Source organism: Macaca thibetana, chromosome 9, assembly GCF_024542745.1.
Source record: "Macaca thibetana thibetana isolate TM-01 chromosome 9, ASM2454274v1, whole genome shotgun sequence".
Classification (NCBI taxonomy): domain Eukaryota; kingdom Metazoa; phylum Chordata; class Mammalia; order Primates; family Cercopithecidae; genus Macaca; species Macaca thibetana.
Window position 1 is genome coordinate 11,838,991 of NC_065586.1, and position 19,059 is coordinate 11,858,049.

At 43.7% G+C, this 19,059-nt stretch overlaps 2 protein-coding genes across 2 annotated transcripts in view; one reads left to right on the forward strand and one right to left on the reverse strand.

Moving 5' to 3' along the window:
- CDC123 (cell division cycle 123) overlaps positions 1-19,059 on the forward strand; it is a 421,061-nt gene that overhangs the window by 85,098 nt on the left and 316,904 nt on the right. The gene's annotated exons all lie outside the window — the stretch shown is intronic.
- The window catches only part of UPF2 (UPF2 regulator of nonsense mediated mRNA decay), a 727,243-nt gene that overhangs the window by 6,610 nt on the left and 701,574 nt on the right, over positions 1-19,059 (reverse strand). Inside the window, exons 20-22 of the mRNA XM_050803192.1 lie at positions 17,792-17,959; positions 5,564-5,705; positions 3,193-3,313 (exon numbers count right to left, since the gene is read on the reverse strand). Coding sequence (XP_050659149.1) covers positions 3,193-3,313; positions 5,564-5,705; positions 17,792-17,959 — 431 coding nt within the window. The remainder of the gene's footprint in view (positions 1-3,192; positions 3,314-5,563; positions 5,706-17,791; positions 17,960-19,059) is intronic.

Consider the following 19,059-nt stretch of genomic DNA (forward strand, 5'->3'; position numbering starts at 1 on the left):
TCCTGTGTCTCCATCTACCACAGTGCAGTCCTGTGTCTCGTACTCCATCTACCACAGTGCAGTCCTGTGTCTCGTACTCCATCTACCACAGTGCAGTCCTGTGTCTCGTACATCTACCACAGTGCAGTCCTGTGTCTCGTACTCCATCTACCACAGTGCAGTCCTGTGTCTCGTACTCCATCTACCACAGTGCAGTCCTGTGTCTCGTACTCCATCTACCACAGTGCAGTCCTGTGTCTCGTACTCCATCTACCACAGTGCAGTCCTGTGTCTCGTACTCCATCTACCACAGTGCAGTCCTGTGTCCTGTGTCTGCAGTCCTGTGTCTCGTACTTCTCCATCTACCACAGTGCAGTCCTGTGTCTCGTACTCCATCCAGTGCAGTCCTGTGTCTCGTACTCCATCTACCACAGTGCAGTCCTGTGTCTCGTACTCCATCTACCACAGTGCAGTCCTGTGTCTCGTACTCCATCTACCACAGTGCAGTCCTGTGTCTCGTACTCCATCTACCACAGTGCAGTCCTGTGTCTTGTACTCCACTCCATCTATCTACCACAGTGCAGTCCTGTGTCCACAGTGCAGTCCTGTGTCTTGTACTCCATCTACCACAGTGCAGTCCTGTGTCTCGTACTCCATCTACCACAGTGCAGTCCTGTGTCTCGTACTCCATCTACCACAGTGCAGTCCTGTGTCTCGTACTCCATCTACCACAGTGCAGTCCTGTGTCTTGTACTCCATCTACCACAGTGCAGTCCTGTGTCTTGTACTCCATCTACCACAGTGCAGTCCTGGATGACTGTACACTGAGGGAGGGAGGCAAATCCTACTGGATGCCCTTCATGTCATCCAACTCCATAGTGAGTCTACACAAATTACTAAGACACTACACTTGCAATACATGAATTGTGCTATTCAGAGATGTTAGGTTGCAATATGAACAGGTAAAAGACGATGGAAAACATCAAGATATTATGTTGGTGCAAAAATAATGGCAGTGTTTGCCATTACTTTTATTGGCAAAAACCGCATTACTTTTTACCAACCGAAATACAAATATTCTAATAGTTTTGGTCTCTGATGATGAGACAGGAGGGAATTTATGTTATCAAGAACACTGTGGCATATATTTAAAGCTACTCTAAGAAAATGCAAAAGCAGGAAATGAACATTTTTCATTGCCTGTTAACCTAGCTAATTTCTACATTTTAGCAGTAATAAAACAGGCTTAATTAAAGGACTTTAATAACATTTGGATAATTAAAAATAACCTAGTATCTTATTATGCCTAGTTAGACGGGTTTACACGTCATTTACAACTTGGATTTAAAAAAAAAAAGTATACTTAACAGATGCTAAAGAACAGATCTCCAAACTGTCTTGACAAGCCAATTTTCTACATTACAATTTGATTAGAGTTATCTGAGCAAATAGTTCAAAGAAAAATGCCACCAGAACACACGAATATGTTCAGTGATGTTCAGTGAGTAACAGACACAGGCTTTGATGACTACATTTTCCCCCATGCTACCCTCCTGAATCATGATCTAATTCTGCCATCCCCAGCACACTCTCCGTCTACACCTGCTCCCCTGCTCCCAACAACAAAGTGCCATCTTGGGCTGTTGTAGAGCCTCGGTGTTTACACTAATCCCCTAAGTGAGATCAGTAAGGGCAGCAGAAGCCACTGTCACTTTAACTTAACCACAAGACAATATTAACTGAGGTGGGCGGAGCACCTCAGGTCAGGAGTTCGAGACCAGCCTGGCCAACATGGTGAAACCTCATCCCTACTAAAAATTCAAAAATTATCTGGGCGTGGTGGCAGGCGCCTGTAATCCCAACTACTTGGTAGGCTGAGGCAGCAGAATCACTTGAACCCGGGAAGTGGAGGTTGCAGTGAGCCAGGATCTTACCACTGCACTCCAGCTTCAGTGACAGAGTGAGACTCAGTCTCAAAAAAAAAAAAAAAAAAAAAAAAAAAAAACAGAGAAAGAAAAGAACAAAGTTAGTTGATGATATGGGTCTTTAGATCATGTCCCATAGAAACTTTAAATTACCCTTAAAAAACATAAAAGAGGTCTTATCAGGGAACATCTTCACTTTCAAATTCTTTATAGAGTTTTAAATTATCTCACATTAAACAATTTAAGTGGAACTGGTAAGAATTCCATCAGGAGATTTTATAATTTAAAAAAACAGGCTGGGCGTGGTGGCTGACGCCTGTGACTCCAGCACTTTGGGAGGCCGAGGCAGGCGATCACCTGAGGTCAGGAGTTCGAGACTAGCCTGGCCAACATGGTGAAACCCTGTCTCTACTAAAAATACAAAAATTAGCCAGACGCAGTGGCGTGCCCTGTTGTCCCAGTTACTCAGGAGGTTGAGGCTGGAGAATCGCTTGAACCCAGGAGGCGGAGGTTGCAGTGAGCCCAGATCCCACCACTGCACTCCAGCCTGGGCGACAGAGCAAGACTCTGTCTCAAAAAATAAATAAATAAATAAGAGCTTAGGAACAAACTACCTGCATGGTTAAAAGTCCAGAAAATAGATTTTTAGTTTTTGGAAACATCGATATTAATTAACCCTGGCCTGAGAAATTCTAACGCAAAGCCTATGATGTCTCTTTCTTGCTCATCTATAACAAACTCCTTCCTATTAAAGCCAAAGAAGAAGAAAGAAGTCCACTCAGACAGGGCAAAAGCCAGGATCCAGCTGAAACCACTGTCTTTGTAAGAACAGCCACATGGGCAGATGGCTCGAGCTTAGGAGGTCAAGACCAGCCTGCACAACATGGCGAGAATCTGTCTGCACGGAAGACATAAAAATTAGCCAGTTGTGGTGGTGCATGCCTATAGTCCCAGCTACTTGGGAGGCTGAGGTGGGAGGATCACTTGAGCCCAGGAGGGTGAGGCTGTAGTGAGTTGTAATTGTGTCACTGTACTTCAGCCTGGGCAACAGAGCAAGACCTTGTCTCAAAAAATAATTAAAAACAAAAAAACAAAACAAAACAGAAAAACAGAACAGCCATAACTAGAGTATAGATCAGGTTTTTTCCCCTCAAATATCTACACTTCAAAGACTTTTCTCTTTTGCTAATAATCAGGCCTTAGCCAAAATATAATCCAGAATTCTCTAATTTATTCTTAGGGACATCATGAAAAACAAACAGCTAAGGAAGAGTAATGACTGCTTTACCTTCCACCAGTCTTAAAGATTAGATCTGCATTAGGTGCTCCCTTCGGATGTTGGTAGCGAGGCCGCCTCTCACGATTGGTGTTTGCTGGAGCTGGGCGTTGTGCAAGAGACTGCAACATTTCTGTAATTAGGAGCAAAAAAGAAAATGCTGTTAACTCTTAGAAATGTACTCCTCCTCGGCCGGGCGCGGTGGCTCATGCCTGTAATCCCAGCACTTTGGGAGGCAGAGGCGGGCGGATCACGAGGTCAGGAGATTGAGACCATCCTGGCTAACACGGTGAAACCCCATCTCCACTAAAAATACAAAAAATCGGCCGGGCGCGGTGGCTCAAGCCTGTAATCCCAGCACTTTGGGAGGCCGAGACGGGCGGATCACGAGGTCAGGAGATCGAGACCATCCTGGCTAACACAGTGAAACCCCTCTCTACTAAAAAATACAAAAAAAAACTAGCCGGGCAAAAAATCCCAGCTACTCGGGAGGCTGAGGCAGGAGAATGGCGTGGGAGGCGGAGCTTGCAGTGAGCTGAGATCCGGCCTGCACTCCAGCCTGGGAGACAGAGCGAAACTCCGCCTCAAAAAAAAAAAAAATACAAAAAATCAGCCGGGTGTGGTGGTGCTGTGGTCCCAGCTACTCGGAGGCTGAGGCAGGAGAATGGCGTGAACCCGGGAGGCGGAGCTTGCAGTGAGCCGAGATTGCACCCCTGCACTCCAGCCTGGGCGAGACTCCATCTCAAAAAAAAAAAAAAAAAAAAAAAAAGAAATGTACTCCTCCTACAGAGTGAATGAAATGTTGGGGAGATTAAGTTTATTAGTCCTGTCAGGGAGCTGACTAAAGAAAAATAGCCATTATACAGACTAAAATGATTAAGAAGTTTTGAAAGAGCATTATCAAGAGATGAGACTCTTTTAATACCCAATGTTCCCTTTACTGTGAATTTGGCCACCACACAGCTATCTTATGAAGCAGTAAAAAAGCCTAAGAGGCAGTGCATTGCAATAGCTAAGAGCATTGTGTGTAGAGCGAGACTACTGGTTAATATCCCAGCTCTGTCACTTTCTAGCTGTGGGACTTTAGGTTCAATTTCCCTCAATGTAAAATGAAGATAACAACAACACTTATCTCAAAGAATTGTTATGAGGATTATACACTTTGAAAAAGTACATAAAACGGTGTCTGGCCAAAGAGTAAGCACTCAGTGTTAGCTATTATCATTAAGAATGTTGGAGCCAGGTGTGGCGGCTCACGTCTGTAACCCTACCACTTTGGGATGCAGAGGCGCGAGGACTGCTCGAGCCCAGGAGTTCAAAATGAGCTTGGGCAACATAGCGAGATCCCCTCTCTACAAAAAGTTAAAAATTAGCCAGGTATGGTGGCACATGTCTGTAATCTTAGCTACGTGGGGGGCTGAGGCAGAGGCAGGAGGATCACTCGAGCCCAGGAGTTTGAGGCTGCAGTGATTGCGCCACTGCACTCCATCCAGCCTGGGTGACAAAGGAAGGCTCTTAAAACAAACAAAAGCACTGTTGGGTATCAACTGGGAGAGAACATTCTACAAGTGAGATTAAAAGATTAGAAACCACAAATACTGATTTACACACACTCTCCTGTACAAACAGCGGTTTGTTCAGCACAGTGCTGTATAAACAACTGTTACGGCTGTAAAATCTGCATACCACAGGAACACCAAAATGCTATCTTATGAAGTCTCCATGGACTCGATATGTAAGGTTCCAATTAACCAAAAATTGTTGGGTGTGTATGCATAAAACGAGAATCCTAATTTGAGTATTTCCTCAAATCTGAAGGAATACAGGTTCCTCAAGACCAGGACGCCCAATAGACAAAAGGAGATAAATACAGTTGTGTGCTGTGTGACCATGTTCCAGTCAATGACAGACACCTATACAATGGTGGTCCCAACAATTCATAATGGCTACACGATACAGCCTCGGTGTGTAGTAGGCTACACCATCTAGGTTTGTCAAGTATACTCTATGATGTTAGCACAATGATGAAATTGCCTAATGCCCCTTTTTTTAGCATGTATCCCTGTCATTAAGCAACACATACTATTTGTTAAATGAATCTGCACACAACTGGCTGGCAATGTGAAGCAATTAAAAATTGATTATCACCTTGCTTGCAAACATAGCTAGCAGTTTATAATCTAATTTAATTAGAGCAAAATATGGTAAAAATTACACTATTGTTATTTTACAAATAAGTGAAAAAAATTAACACAGTGGGATACAAAATGAATTTCTCAGCATAAATATGGACAAAAATGACACGAAAAGGTGAGACAAAATAACAATTTTGATATTCAAAAGGCAACAAAAATTTCCACTTCTCTTATAGATGATTTTATACCTTGATAATCCTCTTGTTCTTGCCGTTCATTGATATCTAGTGTGAGCTTTTTCATTCTCATCCTTTCTTCTTGTTCTGCCTGTTGCTGGTTCCAATGATTTGCAGCAAGTTGAGAGGACATGGGTACATTAAGGATCTTAAACTGGGAGAAAATAACAAAGGAGTCACAAATAGTTTGAGAACATTGAGAGAAAGAAAAAACAGACTTCAAATAAAATGGCAAATAGAGGCTGGGCGTGGGGGCTCACGCCTGTAATCCCACCACATTGGGAGGCCTGGGCGGGTGGATCATGAGGTCAAGAGAATGAGACCATCCTGGCCAACATGGTGAAACCCTGTCTCTAACAAAAATACAAAAATTAGCCTGGCATGGTGGCATGTGCTTACAGTCCCAGTTACCCGGGAGGTTGAGGCGGGAGAATTGCTTGAAGCCGGGAGGCGGAGGTGAGCTACCACTGCACTCCAGCCTAGTGACAGAGTGAGACTCTGTCTCAAAAAAAAAAAAAAAAAAAAAAAAAAAAGGAAAAAAAGAAAAAACAGATACCAGTATTACTCTAATACAGTCAAAACCTTTTAGGGCTGGATAAGGGAAAAGCCAAGTCCAACCTCCATAAAACAACAGATGGTCTGCTTTCTGCATCCTATGGAGAAGCACGCATCTAGCAACCGGGGACAACCTTTCAACCATTAACCTCGGAGTGTCTGGGTCACTGTCGGAAAGGTGTTTACACAGAACAGATCTAGTCCATCTTCAGCAATACTCGCCGTTCATACGTCTGAAGACACCTGTGATGAGGGGAGAGTGAAGCCACTAACCTAGTGAGATGAGTTCTCTGTTATGGAGGAAAGTGAGTCCTTATCTAGAAATGTGTTTGTTTTCAGCAGGATGTTCCTGGTTTAAGATTGCTCTTATTAAACAAACCAAGACAGGATCTATCAACTTATGGGCCATGGCTCCCAGGAAAATGTTAAGTAAGCTATGTCAGCATCTAAGCATAAGATGGAGATGTTTCATAACCTAAATTCCCCCTCTCCTGTCTGATAACCTGCATACCTCACTTAAGAGACCTCATCAGTGACTCCAAACCAAAGGCACACATGATGTGGAATGGAAGGATTTGGGGAGCTGTGCCCATGTCCCAGGCTTCTCTCAGCTTAATCTGTGTCTTCAGAATACTGGCATCCTTGAAATTATCATTAAAGCTGAACACTGTACAAGAGCTCTGATTCACTGGAGTCTGATTTGACAGTCTGATTCTATTATCTCCAACATCTTCTCTTGGTATTCTCTCTTAGGATGCACTCTAGTCAGTCAATGTTTTTCTTAAAATGTAACACCTAGAGACAAGCCTGGCCAGCATGGCAAAACCCCGTCTCTACTAAAAATACAAAAATTAGCCGGGCATGGTGGCAAGCGCTTATAATCCCAGCTACTCAGGAGGCTGAGGCAGGAGAATCGCTTGAACCCAGGAGGCGGAGGTTGCAGTGAGCCGGGATTGCGCCACTGCACTCCAGCCTGGGAGACAGAGCGAAAACTCCGACTCAAAAAAAAAAAAAAAGGAACACCCAGAATGCCAAACACACTAGGACAGATACACTAAGGTGCAACTAAGTGCAGGTGAGAGACTATCTACAAGCCCAACTACACTTCATATTTAAGACAGCAGATAAATACCTCACATATAAAAATGAAAAAAATATTAAGGTAGTCCACTTAACTACCAGCCCGGTAAACCCTACCCATGCCCCCAGTGACCTCAGCTTGAGAATCTGCTCTTAGTGATCTAGTATTGACTCCTTACAATTATCATCTCCTTTTTAAAAAGCTCAAAACATTTTTTATTTTTTTTTAAGACAGTGTCTTGCTTTGTCATCTGGGCTGGAGTGCCGTGGTGCAATCATGGCTCACTGCAGCCACCACCTCCTGTGCTCAAGCAATCCTCCACCTTGGCCTCTCAAGTAGCTGGGACTACAGGTGTGCACCACCATGCCTAGCTAATTTTCATTTTTTGGAGGACCTGGGTCTCACTATGTTGCCCTGGCTTCAAAACTTTTTTTTTTTTTTTTTTTTTTTTTTTTTTGAGACGGAGTCTCGCTCTGCCGCCCAGGCTGGAGTGCAGTGGCCAGATCTCGGCTCACTGCAAGCTCCACATCCCGGGTTCACGCCATTCTCCTGCCTCAGCCTCCCGAGTAGCTGGGACTACAGGCGCCCGCCACCTCGCCCGGCTAGTTTTTTGTATTTTTTAGTAGAGACGGGGTTTCACCGTGTCAGCCAGGATGGTCTCGATCTCCTGACCTCATGATCCGCCCGTCTCGGCCTCCCAAAGTGCTGGGATTACAGGCTTGAGCCACCGCGCCCGGCCTAAAAACTTTTTTTTTTAAAAGCAACTTTATTGGGGTATACCTGACATACAATCAGTTGCACATATTTAAAACGTAATTTGATGAGTTCTGCTGTATGTGCTCACTTCAGAAAACCTCCCCACAATCAAGACAATGAGCACATCCGTCACCTTCAAATTTCGTAAGCAAGGAAACCATCCCCAGGCAACCACCAATCTGCTCTCTGTCACTACTGATTAGTCTGCATTTTATTTTAAGAAATGAGGTCTTGCAGACTAGAGTGCAGTGGTATGACCATAGCTCATTGCAGCATCAGAACTCCTGGGCTCAAGTGATCCTCCCACCTCAGCCTCCCAAGTAGCTATGATTACAGGCACACACCACCATGCCTGGCTAACTTTTTTTTTTTTTTGAGACAAGAGTCTTGCTGTGTTGCCCAGGCTGGAGTGCAGTGGCACAATTTCGGCTCATTGCAACCTCTGCCTCCCAGGCTCAAGTGATTCTCCTGCATTAGCCTCTTGAGTAGCTGGGACTATAGGTGAGTGCCACCATGCCTGGCTAGTCTGTATTTTCTAAACGTTTATATCTATCAGATTATACAACATGCAGTCTTTTTTTTTTTTTTTTTTCCCCCGAGATGGAGTTTCACTCTTGTCGCCCAGGTTGGAGTGCAATGGCGCAATCTTGGCCTACTGCAACCTCTGCCTCCCAGGATCAAGCGATTCTCCTGCCTCGGTCTCTTGAGTAGCTGGGATTATAGGCATGCACCACCACCACACCTGGCTACTTTTGTATTTTTAGTAGAGATGGGGTTTCTCCATGTTGGTCAGGCTGGTCTCGAACTCCCGACCTCAGGTGATCTGGCTGCCTCGGCCTCCCAAAACGTTGGGATTACTGGCGTGAGCCACAGCGCCCAGCCACAACATGCACTCTTTCATTGTCCAGCTTATTTTACTTGCCATAAAGATTTCAAGAGACATACATGTTGTATGCATCAATACGTTGCTCCTTTTTATTGCAGAATTGTATTTCCTTGTATGAATATGCCACATATTCATTCACCTGTTAGGAACATTTTGGCTGTTTCTACTTTTGGGTTATTACACATGCAATTCTGCATTCATGTACAAATCTCTGGGTGGATGTTTGTCTTCATCTCTTAACTGAAAAATGCTAGGAATGAAATAGCTAGAAATATCTGGTGTGTTTTACTTTTTAAGAAACTGCCAGGCCGGGCGCGGTGGCTCAAGCCTGTAATCCCAGCACTTTGGGAGGCCGAGACGGGCGGATCACGAGGTCAGGAGATCCAGACCATCCTGGCTAATACGGTGAAACCCCGTCTCTACTAAAAATACACAAAACTAGCCGGGCGAGGTGGTGGGCGCCTGTAGTCCCAGCTACTCGGGAGGCTGAGGCAGGAGAATGGCGTAAACCCGGGAGGCGGAGCTTGCAGTGAGCTGAGATCCGGCCACTGCACTCCAGCCTGGGCGACAGAGCAAGACTCCATCTCAAAAAAAAAAAAAAAAAAAAAAAGAAACTGCCAAAGTGGTTATACGTTATACCCTTTTTTTTTAAGACGGAGTTTTTTTTCATTCTTGTTGCTCAGGCTGGAGTGCAACGTGGCACAATCTTGGCTCAATGCAACCTCTGCCTCCTGGATTCAAGCGATTCTCCTGTCTCAGCCTCCCAAGTAGCCGGGATTACAGGTGCGTGCCACCAGGCCCAGCTAATTTTTGTATTTTTAGTAGAGATGGGGTTTCACCATGTTGGCCAGGTTAGTCTTGAACTCCTGACCTTAGGTGACCCACCTGCCTCAGCCTCCCAAAGTGTTGGGATTACGGGTGTGAACCACCGCGCTCAGCCCCATTTCATATTATGATAGAAGTGTATGAGAGTTCCAGTTCTTTCATATCCCAGGCAAAAAATTGATATGGTCAGTTTTTAATTTTAGCCATTCTAATGAGCATATACTGCTATTTTGTTTGGTTTTAATTTTCATTTTCCTAACAACTAAAACCATCTGTTTTAAAACTCAATCTAGAATTATGCTAAAAGTTGACATCAAGCTTATCAGACTATCTAGTTTTCCGCATGTATATTTTGCTTGCTTTTGAAAAAGGAAATATTGGCCCACTGTGAATCTTTCATTCCATTTGGTAAGATTTTTCTAAGTTAATGACAACTGCTTTATAATTATGTGTGATTTCAGTCCTAAAGGATACAATTTGTTTATGCCTAACTGGGACTCACTTAAAGTAGATAATCTCTCTCTTTTATTTATTACAACTTTTTTCTTTTTTGGGGGGAGGGGGAGGGGCAGAGTCTCACTGTGTTACCCAGGCTGGAGTGCAGTGGTGCCATCTGGGCTCACTGCAGCCTCGACCTCCTGGGTTCAAGCAATCCTCCTGAATAGTTGGGATTACAGGTGCACGCCACCACACCCAACTAATTTTTGTATTTTTAGTAGAGACTGGGTTTCACCATGTTGCCCAGGCTGATCTCAAACTCCTGAGCTCAAATGATCCAGCTGCCTTGGCTTCCCAAAGTGTTTTACAGGCACAAGTCAACTGTGCCTGGTCAGATAATCTTTTTTTTTTTTTTTTTTTTTTTTTTTTGTGGGTTTGTGGGGTGTACATATTTATGGGGTACATGAGATATTCTGATACAGACAGACAATGTGTAATAAGATAATCCCTTTTGATATTATTTAATTTTATCCTTTTGGATAATAATCTTTCCTTTTGATATTTTAAAAGGGACTGAGAACAGGTTTGTTTTGTCTGTTTCCCATATCTCTTTGCAAGCACTGGGACTACCCTTCTTTGTTCTTATGCTCTAAAGACAGCCTTTTAAAACAGCACCTCCTGGGGCCCAGCACTTTGGGAGGCCGAGGTGGGTGGATGACCTGAGGTCAGGAGTTCGAGACCAGCCTGGCCAACATGGTGAAACCCCCGCCTCTACTAAAAATACAAAAATTAGCCAGGTGTGGTGGTGCATGCCTGTAATCCCAGCTACTTGGGAGGCTAAAGCAGGAGAATCACTTGAGCCTGGGAGGCAGAGATTGCAGTGAGCCCAGATTGCACCACTGCACTCCAGCCTGGGCAACTGAGTGATACTCTTGTCTCAAAAAAAAAAAAAAAAAAAAAAAAAAAATATATATATATATATAAAAAAACATCAATTAGGCTTTGAGAGTGACAGCTAAATTTTAAATCATTTTCTGTTCCAAGTACAAAATAAGATGCCTTGGATGAAGAGACATGGCAGACTGAATTTCTTAATGTAAATTATAGACTCTGGTATTACAATCCTCTTAATCAGTTGGCTGGCTTTCCTTTCAGTGGCTATACTAACTGGTCCTAAACAGTTATGAATTATGCAAATAGAGGGATTGGTATATTACTGTTTTACAAAATAGTCAAGCAAGGCAGCCCAGTAAAAAATGTAGATAGGTGGGGCACAGTGGCTCATGCCTATAATCCTGACACTTTGGGAGGCCGAGGTGGGTGGATGACCTGAGGTCAGGAGTTCGAGACCAGCCTGGCCAACATGGTGAAACTCCATCTCTACTAAAACTATAGTCCCAGCCACCCGGGAGGTTGAGGCAGGAAAATTGCTTGAACCCGGGAGGCGGAGGTTGCAGTGAGCCAAGGTTGTGCCACCGCACTCCAGCCTGGGCAAAAGAGCAAGACTCTGACTCAATTAAAAAAAAAGTAGACAGATAATTTCTTAATCATCATGAAACTGGACGTTGCAACTCTAAGATATTTTTATCTAAACACTCAGAAATAAAACAGTTGGCCACTTCTCCCCCTTTTAGGTTCCTGACGATAAAATTTGAAATTTCCTTCATAATCCACTAATAATAAGCCTAATGATGATGGCACTAATCACAATAATAAAATAGTACAAAACATTGTAAAGAAAAGTTCATAATGTGATCAAAGAAGGTTAAAAGATCTTCTAGGCCGGGCGCGGTGGCTCAAGCCTGTAATCCCAGCACTTTGGGAGGCCGAGGTGGGCGGATCACAAGGTCAGGAGATCGAGACCACAGTGAAACCCCGTCTCTACTAAAAATACAAAAAATCAGCCGGGCGCGGTGGCGGGCGCCTGTAGTCCCAGCTACTCAGGAGGCTGAGGCAGGAGAATGGCGTGAACCCAGGAGGCGGAGCTTGCAGTGAGCCGAGATCGCGCCACTGCACTCCAGCCTGGGCAACAGCGTGAGACTCCGTCTCAAAAAAAAAAAAAAAAAAAAAAAAAAAAGATCTTCTAATGGGAAACAATTATAAATAAAAGATGAACAAAAACACATTTTATGAACTCAGACAAATTTTACAAAAGGCAAAGTTCTCAAGTATTATGTACTTAAAAAGAACATAAAAGAGACAGTAATAAATACACGGAAACAAAGAGACAAATTTACTGATGGCCACCTTTGCCTACTGCCTTTACTGCAGAGCTGCTAAGATACTGTTAACAGAGACACACTACTTTATAGCAAGTTAGATGATAAAAATATTGAAGTCACTCAAACTAAATTTCCTGAACATAATAGCAATGAAGGTGATTTAGCTTATATTTTGCTGCTACTCCATGACTGTAGCTAAAATTAAAAAACATAATCCCAAGTTACTATGACATATAACTATCCATTATTCTAGTAAAAATATAATAACAAATCATAACTCCTTATGTAAACATTAATTGCAAAAAAGGCTTGTCTGCCAGTATTAAACTATACTATGTTACACATTTGTTTGAAATAATAAAAAAGTTGTTTTTTTTTTTTTTTTGAGACGGAGTCTTGCTCTGTGGCCCAGGCTGGAATGCAGTGGTGCGATCTCAGCTCACTGCAACCTCTGCCTCCTGGGTTCACGCCGTTCTCCTGCCTCAGCCTCCCAAGTAGCTGGGACTATAGGCGCCCGCCACCTTGCCCGGCTAGTTTTTTTGTGTGTGTTTTTAGTAGAGACGGGGTTTCCCTGTGTTAGCCAGGATGGTCTCAATCTCCTGATCTCGTGATCCACCTGCCTCAGCCTCCCGAAGTGCTGGGATTACAGGCTTGAGCCACCGCGCCTGGTCAAAAAAGCTTTTTAAAGCATTTTATAACATTTATATTACATTAAAACTTGTTTTAATTTAAATTCATTATTCTAATTCATAAATATTTAAATCTAGAAAGAAAGAAATGGCTAAAAGCATTATCTTTTTCTTTCTCTGCAACTACTCACTTCATTGGTGCAATTTTTTTTTCCCCCTAATGACCACAACAGAAAGTTATTTCTGAGTACAAATTTGATGCACAAAGAGGTCTTTCACTTTAAAACCAAAGATTCCTATAAGGCAACACATTTCACATTTGTAGAAACACCGTTGCACCAGAAGGGCCAACACCCAAAAGCCAAATAAAGGAATAAAAATCACAACAAAATATACTTTCTTTTTCAGACCACAACATACCAACGATGTTTCTTCAAATAATGTTCCAAAAACTGAACATTTTCCAAAATTCCAAATAAAGTTTAGAAGCATTGAAAATTTACTTAATAACCAGGTACTCTGAGTTCTCATTTCATGTCTGCTAATATTTTTTAAATTTAATAACAATATATCCTTAACAATTAAAAATTAAATGTTACATTTTAAGAAACAAGAACTTCAAATTCATTTACATAAAATTACATAAGCCACCCGGTTTATAATCTACCTACTTTCAACCAAAAATATTCCTTCTAAAAAATACATAATCTTATTTTGATTTATACAATTTAGAATTTCAGACTGCTGGGGTATACTTATTTTCCAAAGCCCACAAGCTTTTTTTAAGTAGGCTTTGATTATTTTCAATGCCTACATGTTCTATAAGGGTCAGATGGGGTGTAGAGTTGACAAAGGTGATAATGAATATTCATGTACTTCATGAAAGGGAGGAAGAAAAAAACTGATTATTTACTGTTGTGCAATCTGACCTTCAAAAAGAGATATTCCTAAACTCTCTTTTAGTTAACAAAAATCATGGCCCTAGTGTGCCAATGGAAGAGCATTATCTAGCAGCTGTGCAGGAATAGAGACCAAGGTATATCTAGCTGAAGCTGCCATGTACTCCCCTCCACAATTCAACAGACAAGATATGTGCATGTGTGCATGCCTTCCAACTTTACAGCCTAATTACCTTTAGAAACTGTGTGCCAAGAAAAGCTGGTGATGGGGGAATGGAGGAGGAAGCTAAGAGTTTTTAAAGAGAAAGAGAATGAAGGAGATCTAAAACATGGTAACTGAAATAGAAAAGTCTAGTTCAGAGAACTAAATAGTGCCTAGAAAAGCAAAAATGCTGGGATTTGTGAATCCTGGTTTAACAGTGGTGAATTAGCATTTCCCGGTGCTCTGAGGACAGCAGTCTTAGCAAAGATCTCAGGGCAACACCACATTTAGGGCCTGATTTTTGAAAAAGCTCTCATTTTCCCCACAGATAGAGAATGGAGAGTAAAGGAATGGGGATGTGCCAGAGTCCAACCCTGGTCAAAGGAGGGGAGGGGTGTGGCTCTCCTGAAAGCACCAGAAGGCCTGGCTGGAGCCTGGGCTGGAGGCAAGGCCTGATGATGGCAGTGTCTGAGGAAGATTCAGCAATGCTGTGATCCTGTCAAAGTTAACTCTCAATACATGAGTCATGCCGTGAAGTCTTTGCCAGCCCCACACTCCACGATTCTTCTTCTTATTTTTTTCTTTGAGACGGAGTCTCGTTCTGTCGCCCAGGCTGGAGTGCAATGGTGCGATCTTGGCTCACTACAACTTCCACCTCCTAGATTCAAGTGATTCTCCTGCCTCAGCCTCCTGAGTAGCTGGGATTACAGGTGCCCACAACCACGTCTGGCTAATTTTTGTATTTTTAATAGAGACAGGGTTTCACTATGTTGGTCAGGCTGGTCTTGAACTCCTGACCTTGTGATTCGCCCACCTTGGCATCCCAAAGTGCCGGGATTACAAGTGTGAGCCACCGCACCTGGCCACACTCCACAATTCTAACTGGTATATAGGTGGTATCGCTGCAGCAACAAGTAGTATACTGCTCAAGTATATCACTTGTATGCTGCACAAGTATACTGCACAATTCTGATCTCGGTGTACATGAGAAGTTGCCCAACAAATGCAGGGATATTTAGGCATCATATATTTGAGGTTGTGCTAGTGGGGAGGACATCTCAGATGCAACTTATTGCAGAGTCTTCCCTGATCATCCTACCTAAGAGGCAGCCTCCCTCTCCTGGCACCTCATCACCCCTGTCTCTTTCTATCCTCTTACCCTGCTTTATCCTCCTTGGTAGCTGTAGGGAAAAGAAAGATCAGACTGTTACTGTGTCTATATAGAAAGAAGTAGACATAAGAGACTCCATCTTGTTCTGTATTTGAGATGCTGTTAATCTGTGACCCCACTCCCAAGCTTGTCCTTGCAAGAGACATGTGCTGTGGTGACTCAAGGTTTAAAGGATTTTGGGCTGTGCAGGGTGTGCTTTGTTCAAGAAGTGCCTGAAGGCAGTTTACTGGTTAAAAGTCATCACCATTCTCTTAATCTCAAGTACCCAGGGACACTGCCAAAGGTTGCAGGGACCTCTGCCTAGGAAAGCTAGGTATTGTCCAAGGTTTCTCCCTGTGTGATAGTCTGAAATATGGCCTTGTGGGAAGAGAAAGACCTGATCATCCCCCAGCCTGACACCCGTGAAGGGTCTGTGCTGAGGAGGACTAGTACAAGAGGAAAGAAGGCCTCTTGGCAGTTCAGATAGAGAAAAGCATCTGTCTCCTGCTCGTCCCTGGGCATGGAACATCTCGGGTGTAAAACCCGATTGCATGTTCTGTTTACTGAGAGAGGAGAAAACCACCTCAGGGCGAAACCACCTCAGTCTCGCTCTGCCGCCCAGGCTGGAGTGCAGTGGCCGGATCTCAGCTCACTGCAAGCTCCGCCTCCCGGGTTCACGCCATTCTCCTGCCTCAGCCTCCCAAGTAGCTGGGACTACAGGCGCCCGCCACCGCGCCCGGCTAGTTTTTTGTATTTTTTAGTAGAGACGGGGTTTCACCGTGTTAGCCAGGATGGTCTCGATCTCCTGACCTCGTGATCCGCCCGTCTCGGCCTCCCAAAGTGCTGGGATTACAGGCTTGAGCCACCGTGCCCGGCCTCAATGCCGCTCTTTATGCACTAAAAAGGTTTATGGAGATGTTTACATATGCATATCAAGGCACAGCACTTCTCCTTAAACTTATTCATGTCACAGAGATCTTTATTCATATGTCTTACTGCTGACCTTCTCCCTCGATGATCCTCTTATCCTGCTACGTCCCTTTTTCTAAGATGGTAAAGATAATTATCAATAAATACTAAGGGAACTGAGACCGGTGCCGGCATGGATCCTCTGTATGCTGAGCGCCGGTCCCCTGGGCCCACTTTTCTTTCTCTATACTTTGTCTCTGTGTCTCATTTCTTTTCTCAAGTCTCTCGTTCCACCTAACGAGAAATGCCCACGGGTGTGGAGGGGCAGGCCACCCCTTCAGTAGCCATTCCCCCAACGTGACTTGGTGTATTTCTCATGCCTCCCAACACCAGAATGAAAGCTTGCAAGAGAGGAGGGACTCTGGCTAACTGCTGCTATGTTCTGCACACAGAAGTGCCTGGTGTGTAGCAGGTAAATAATAAATATTTGTTAAACGACTGTGTAGATGAATGTGGGAGTCAGGTATTGGACTTGTCTAAGATAACTGTGGCAGCTACCATACACAACAAAATGTAACATTCTATTAATTCTAAGAGGCACCATTATTTTATTTATCCCTAAAGCAGAAAGAAATGCTGTCAATTATCACAGGATTCCATGAACTCTAAGAAGCAACTTGATCTCAGAAATGTTAAAATGTAAAAAAAGTTTACAGAATTGATCTAAATACACCTAAAGGTATATCTGAGAGCTGGCCTATATTCTCTTCATACCATGTTTCACTATCTACAAATAGGTGCATTTGTCTCTCTCACTCTCTCAGTAGGAGGTAAGTTCCACGAGGGCAGGTACATTGGTCTGTGTATCACTGTAGCCTCAGGACCTGAATAGAATAGTACCTGGCACATAGTAGATGCTCAATAAGTATACGACAAATCAACTATGAGTCCCTAGAGTAACAGCTTGGTAGAGGGGCAAAAGGTTTTGAGGGACAATCTTGTATGAAGGGGGAAAGAGCAAACAACAAAAATGGAGAGGGATATAGAGAAGGGTTGGTGTGATGTTCAAGTGACGGCAGCCAAGCCTCTTCGGAGCTGCATCAGTTGCCATCCTCCTTTCCTTCCCTGCCCGGGGCTTGCTTGTGGACGTTTGTGCTAGATATCAAGGTAGTTACATATTCTAACAAATATATATCATTTAAAACACATAAGGGGCCAGGCGCAGTGGCTCACGCCTGTAATCCAAGCACTTTGGGAGGCCGAGGTGGGCGGATCACCTGAGGTCAGGAGTTCGAGACCAGCCTGGCCAACATGGTGAAACCCCGTCTCTACTAAAAATACAAAAATTAGCCAGGCGTCATGGTGGATGCCTGTAATCCCACCTACTCCGGAGGCTGAGGCAGAAGAATCGTTTGAACCTGGGAGGTGGAGGCTGCAGTGAGCCAAGATTCTGCCACTGCACTCCAGCCTAGGTGACAAAGTGAGACTCTGTCTCAAACAAACAAGCAAATAAAAGACAAACCATATAAGGGATGAAATTATTCTACCACTGAACACTGAACGCTTTAAAACTGTGCAACCCTTATCCCCTTGTAGGTCAAAGATAAGTTAAAACCAATAAAACAAAGTTGCTCCTTAAACGGGATAACTCACAATCAGCTATAATTACAGGCCGGGCAGTTTCTTACCTGCTGTTTATTGCCTTTTCTTGTTAACATGACAAACGGCATTGTGTCTGCAGACTCGGCCTCTCCTTCCCCACCTCCCAGTGGGGGCCCTTTCCTCAGCTGGCTTTTGAGATGCAAAGGAATGGCAACATCTAGTTGGTGCACTTTAACAGATTCACCACTTCGTTGCTAAAAGAAATTAAAAAGGACATAATAAACACTCCAAGATATATATGGATGTATGTCAATATAAATTGCAAACTCATTCAATGCTGTATTTCTTTTTTTTTTTTTTTTTTGAGACAGAGTCTCGCTCTGTCGCCCAGGCTGGAGTGCAATGGCCGGATCTCAGCTCACTGCAAGCTCCGCCGCCCGAGTTTACGCCATTCTCCTGCCTCAGCCTCCCGAGTAGCTGGGACTACAGGCGCCTGCCACCTCGCCCGGCTAGTTTTTTGTATTTTTTAATAGAGACGGGGTTTCACCGTGTTAGCCAGGATGGTCTTGATCTCCTGACCTCGTGATCCGCCCGTCTCGGCCTCCCAAAGTGCTGGGATTACAGGCTTGAGCCACCGCGCCCGGCCCAATGCTGTATTTCTTAAAACACAACAATCATAAGAACTGTAACAGTCAACAATCACAACTATCATAATACTCTTTCTGAACCGTGGATAAATCTAGGGAGTATTTCTCCCTCCACCTAACACCTCTGCCTACGACATGGAAGGAACTATGGGACTTGGCTGCTGTTGACTGCTCCAGCCTCTCCCAAGCATGCAGTGCTGCAGGTTCTACCAAATCTTCCCCCCCCTCCTTAAATACACCACACCCTTCTATTCATCTTCCTAGACCACATCTTCCTTCATAATCCCAGGCAGCATGGGCTCATCACTGCATCCCTTTCTCCAGGGCTCCCCAGCAGGGCGTTACCCACAGCAGGCACTCAGGGAGTACTGAAGAATGAATGGAATCTATGACCATTCGGATTAATTCCTTGGTTGGCAAAATCAATTATTTTTAACATTTACAATGAACTTTCCAACCAATTAATTAAATGAACCTTCACTGAAGACTTGCTATATGTTACAGGCTTGGAGATAGTAATGTTAAAAATACTTAGCCACTACCCTCCAAGAGCTCAATAAGCTTGTTAAGACAGATGCAGAAACAATTATGATGATACATCATAGGTGTATAACACCTGTGGAGGAGATTAAGTGACTACCTGTACCTGGCTGGCAGTGGTTGTGTGCCTTTCACGAAAGGCTGAATAGAAATGGCACATTTGAGAA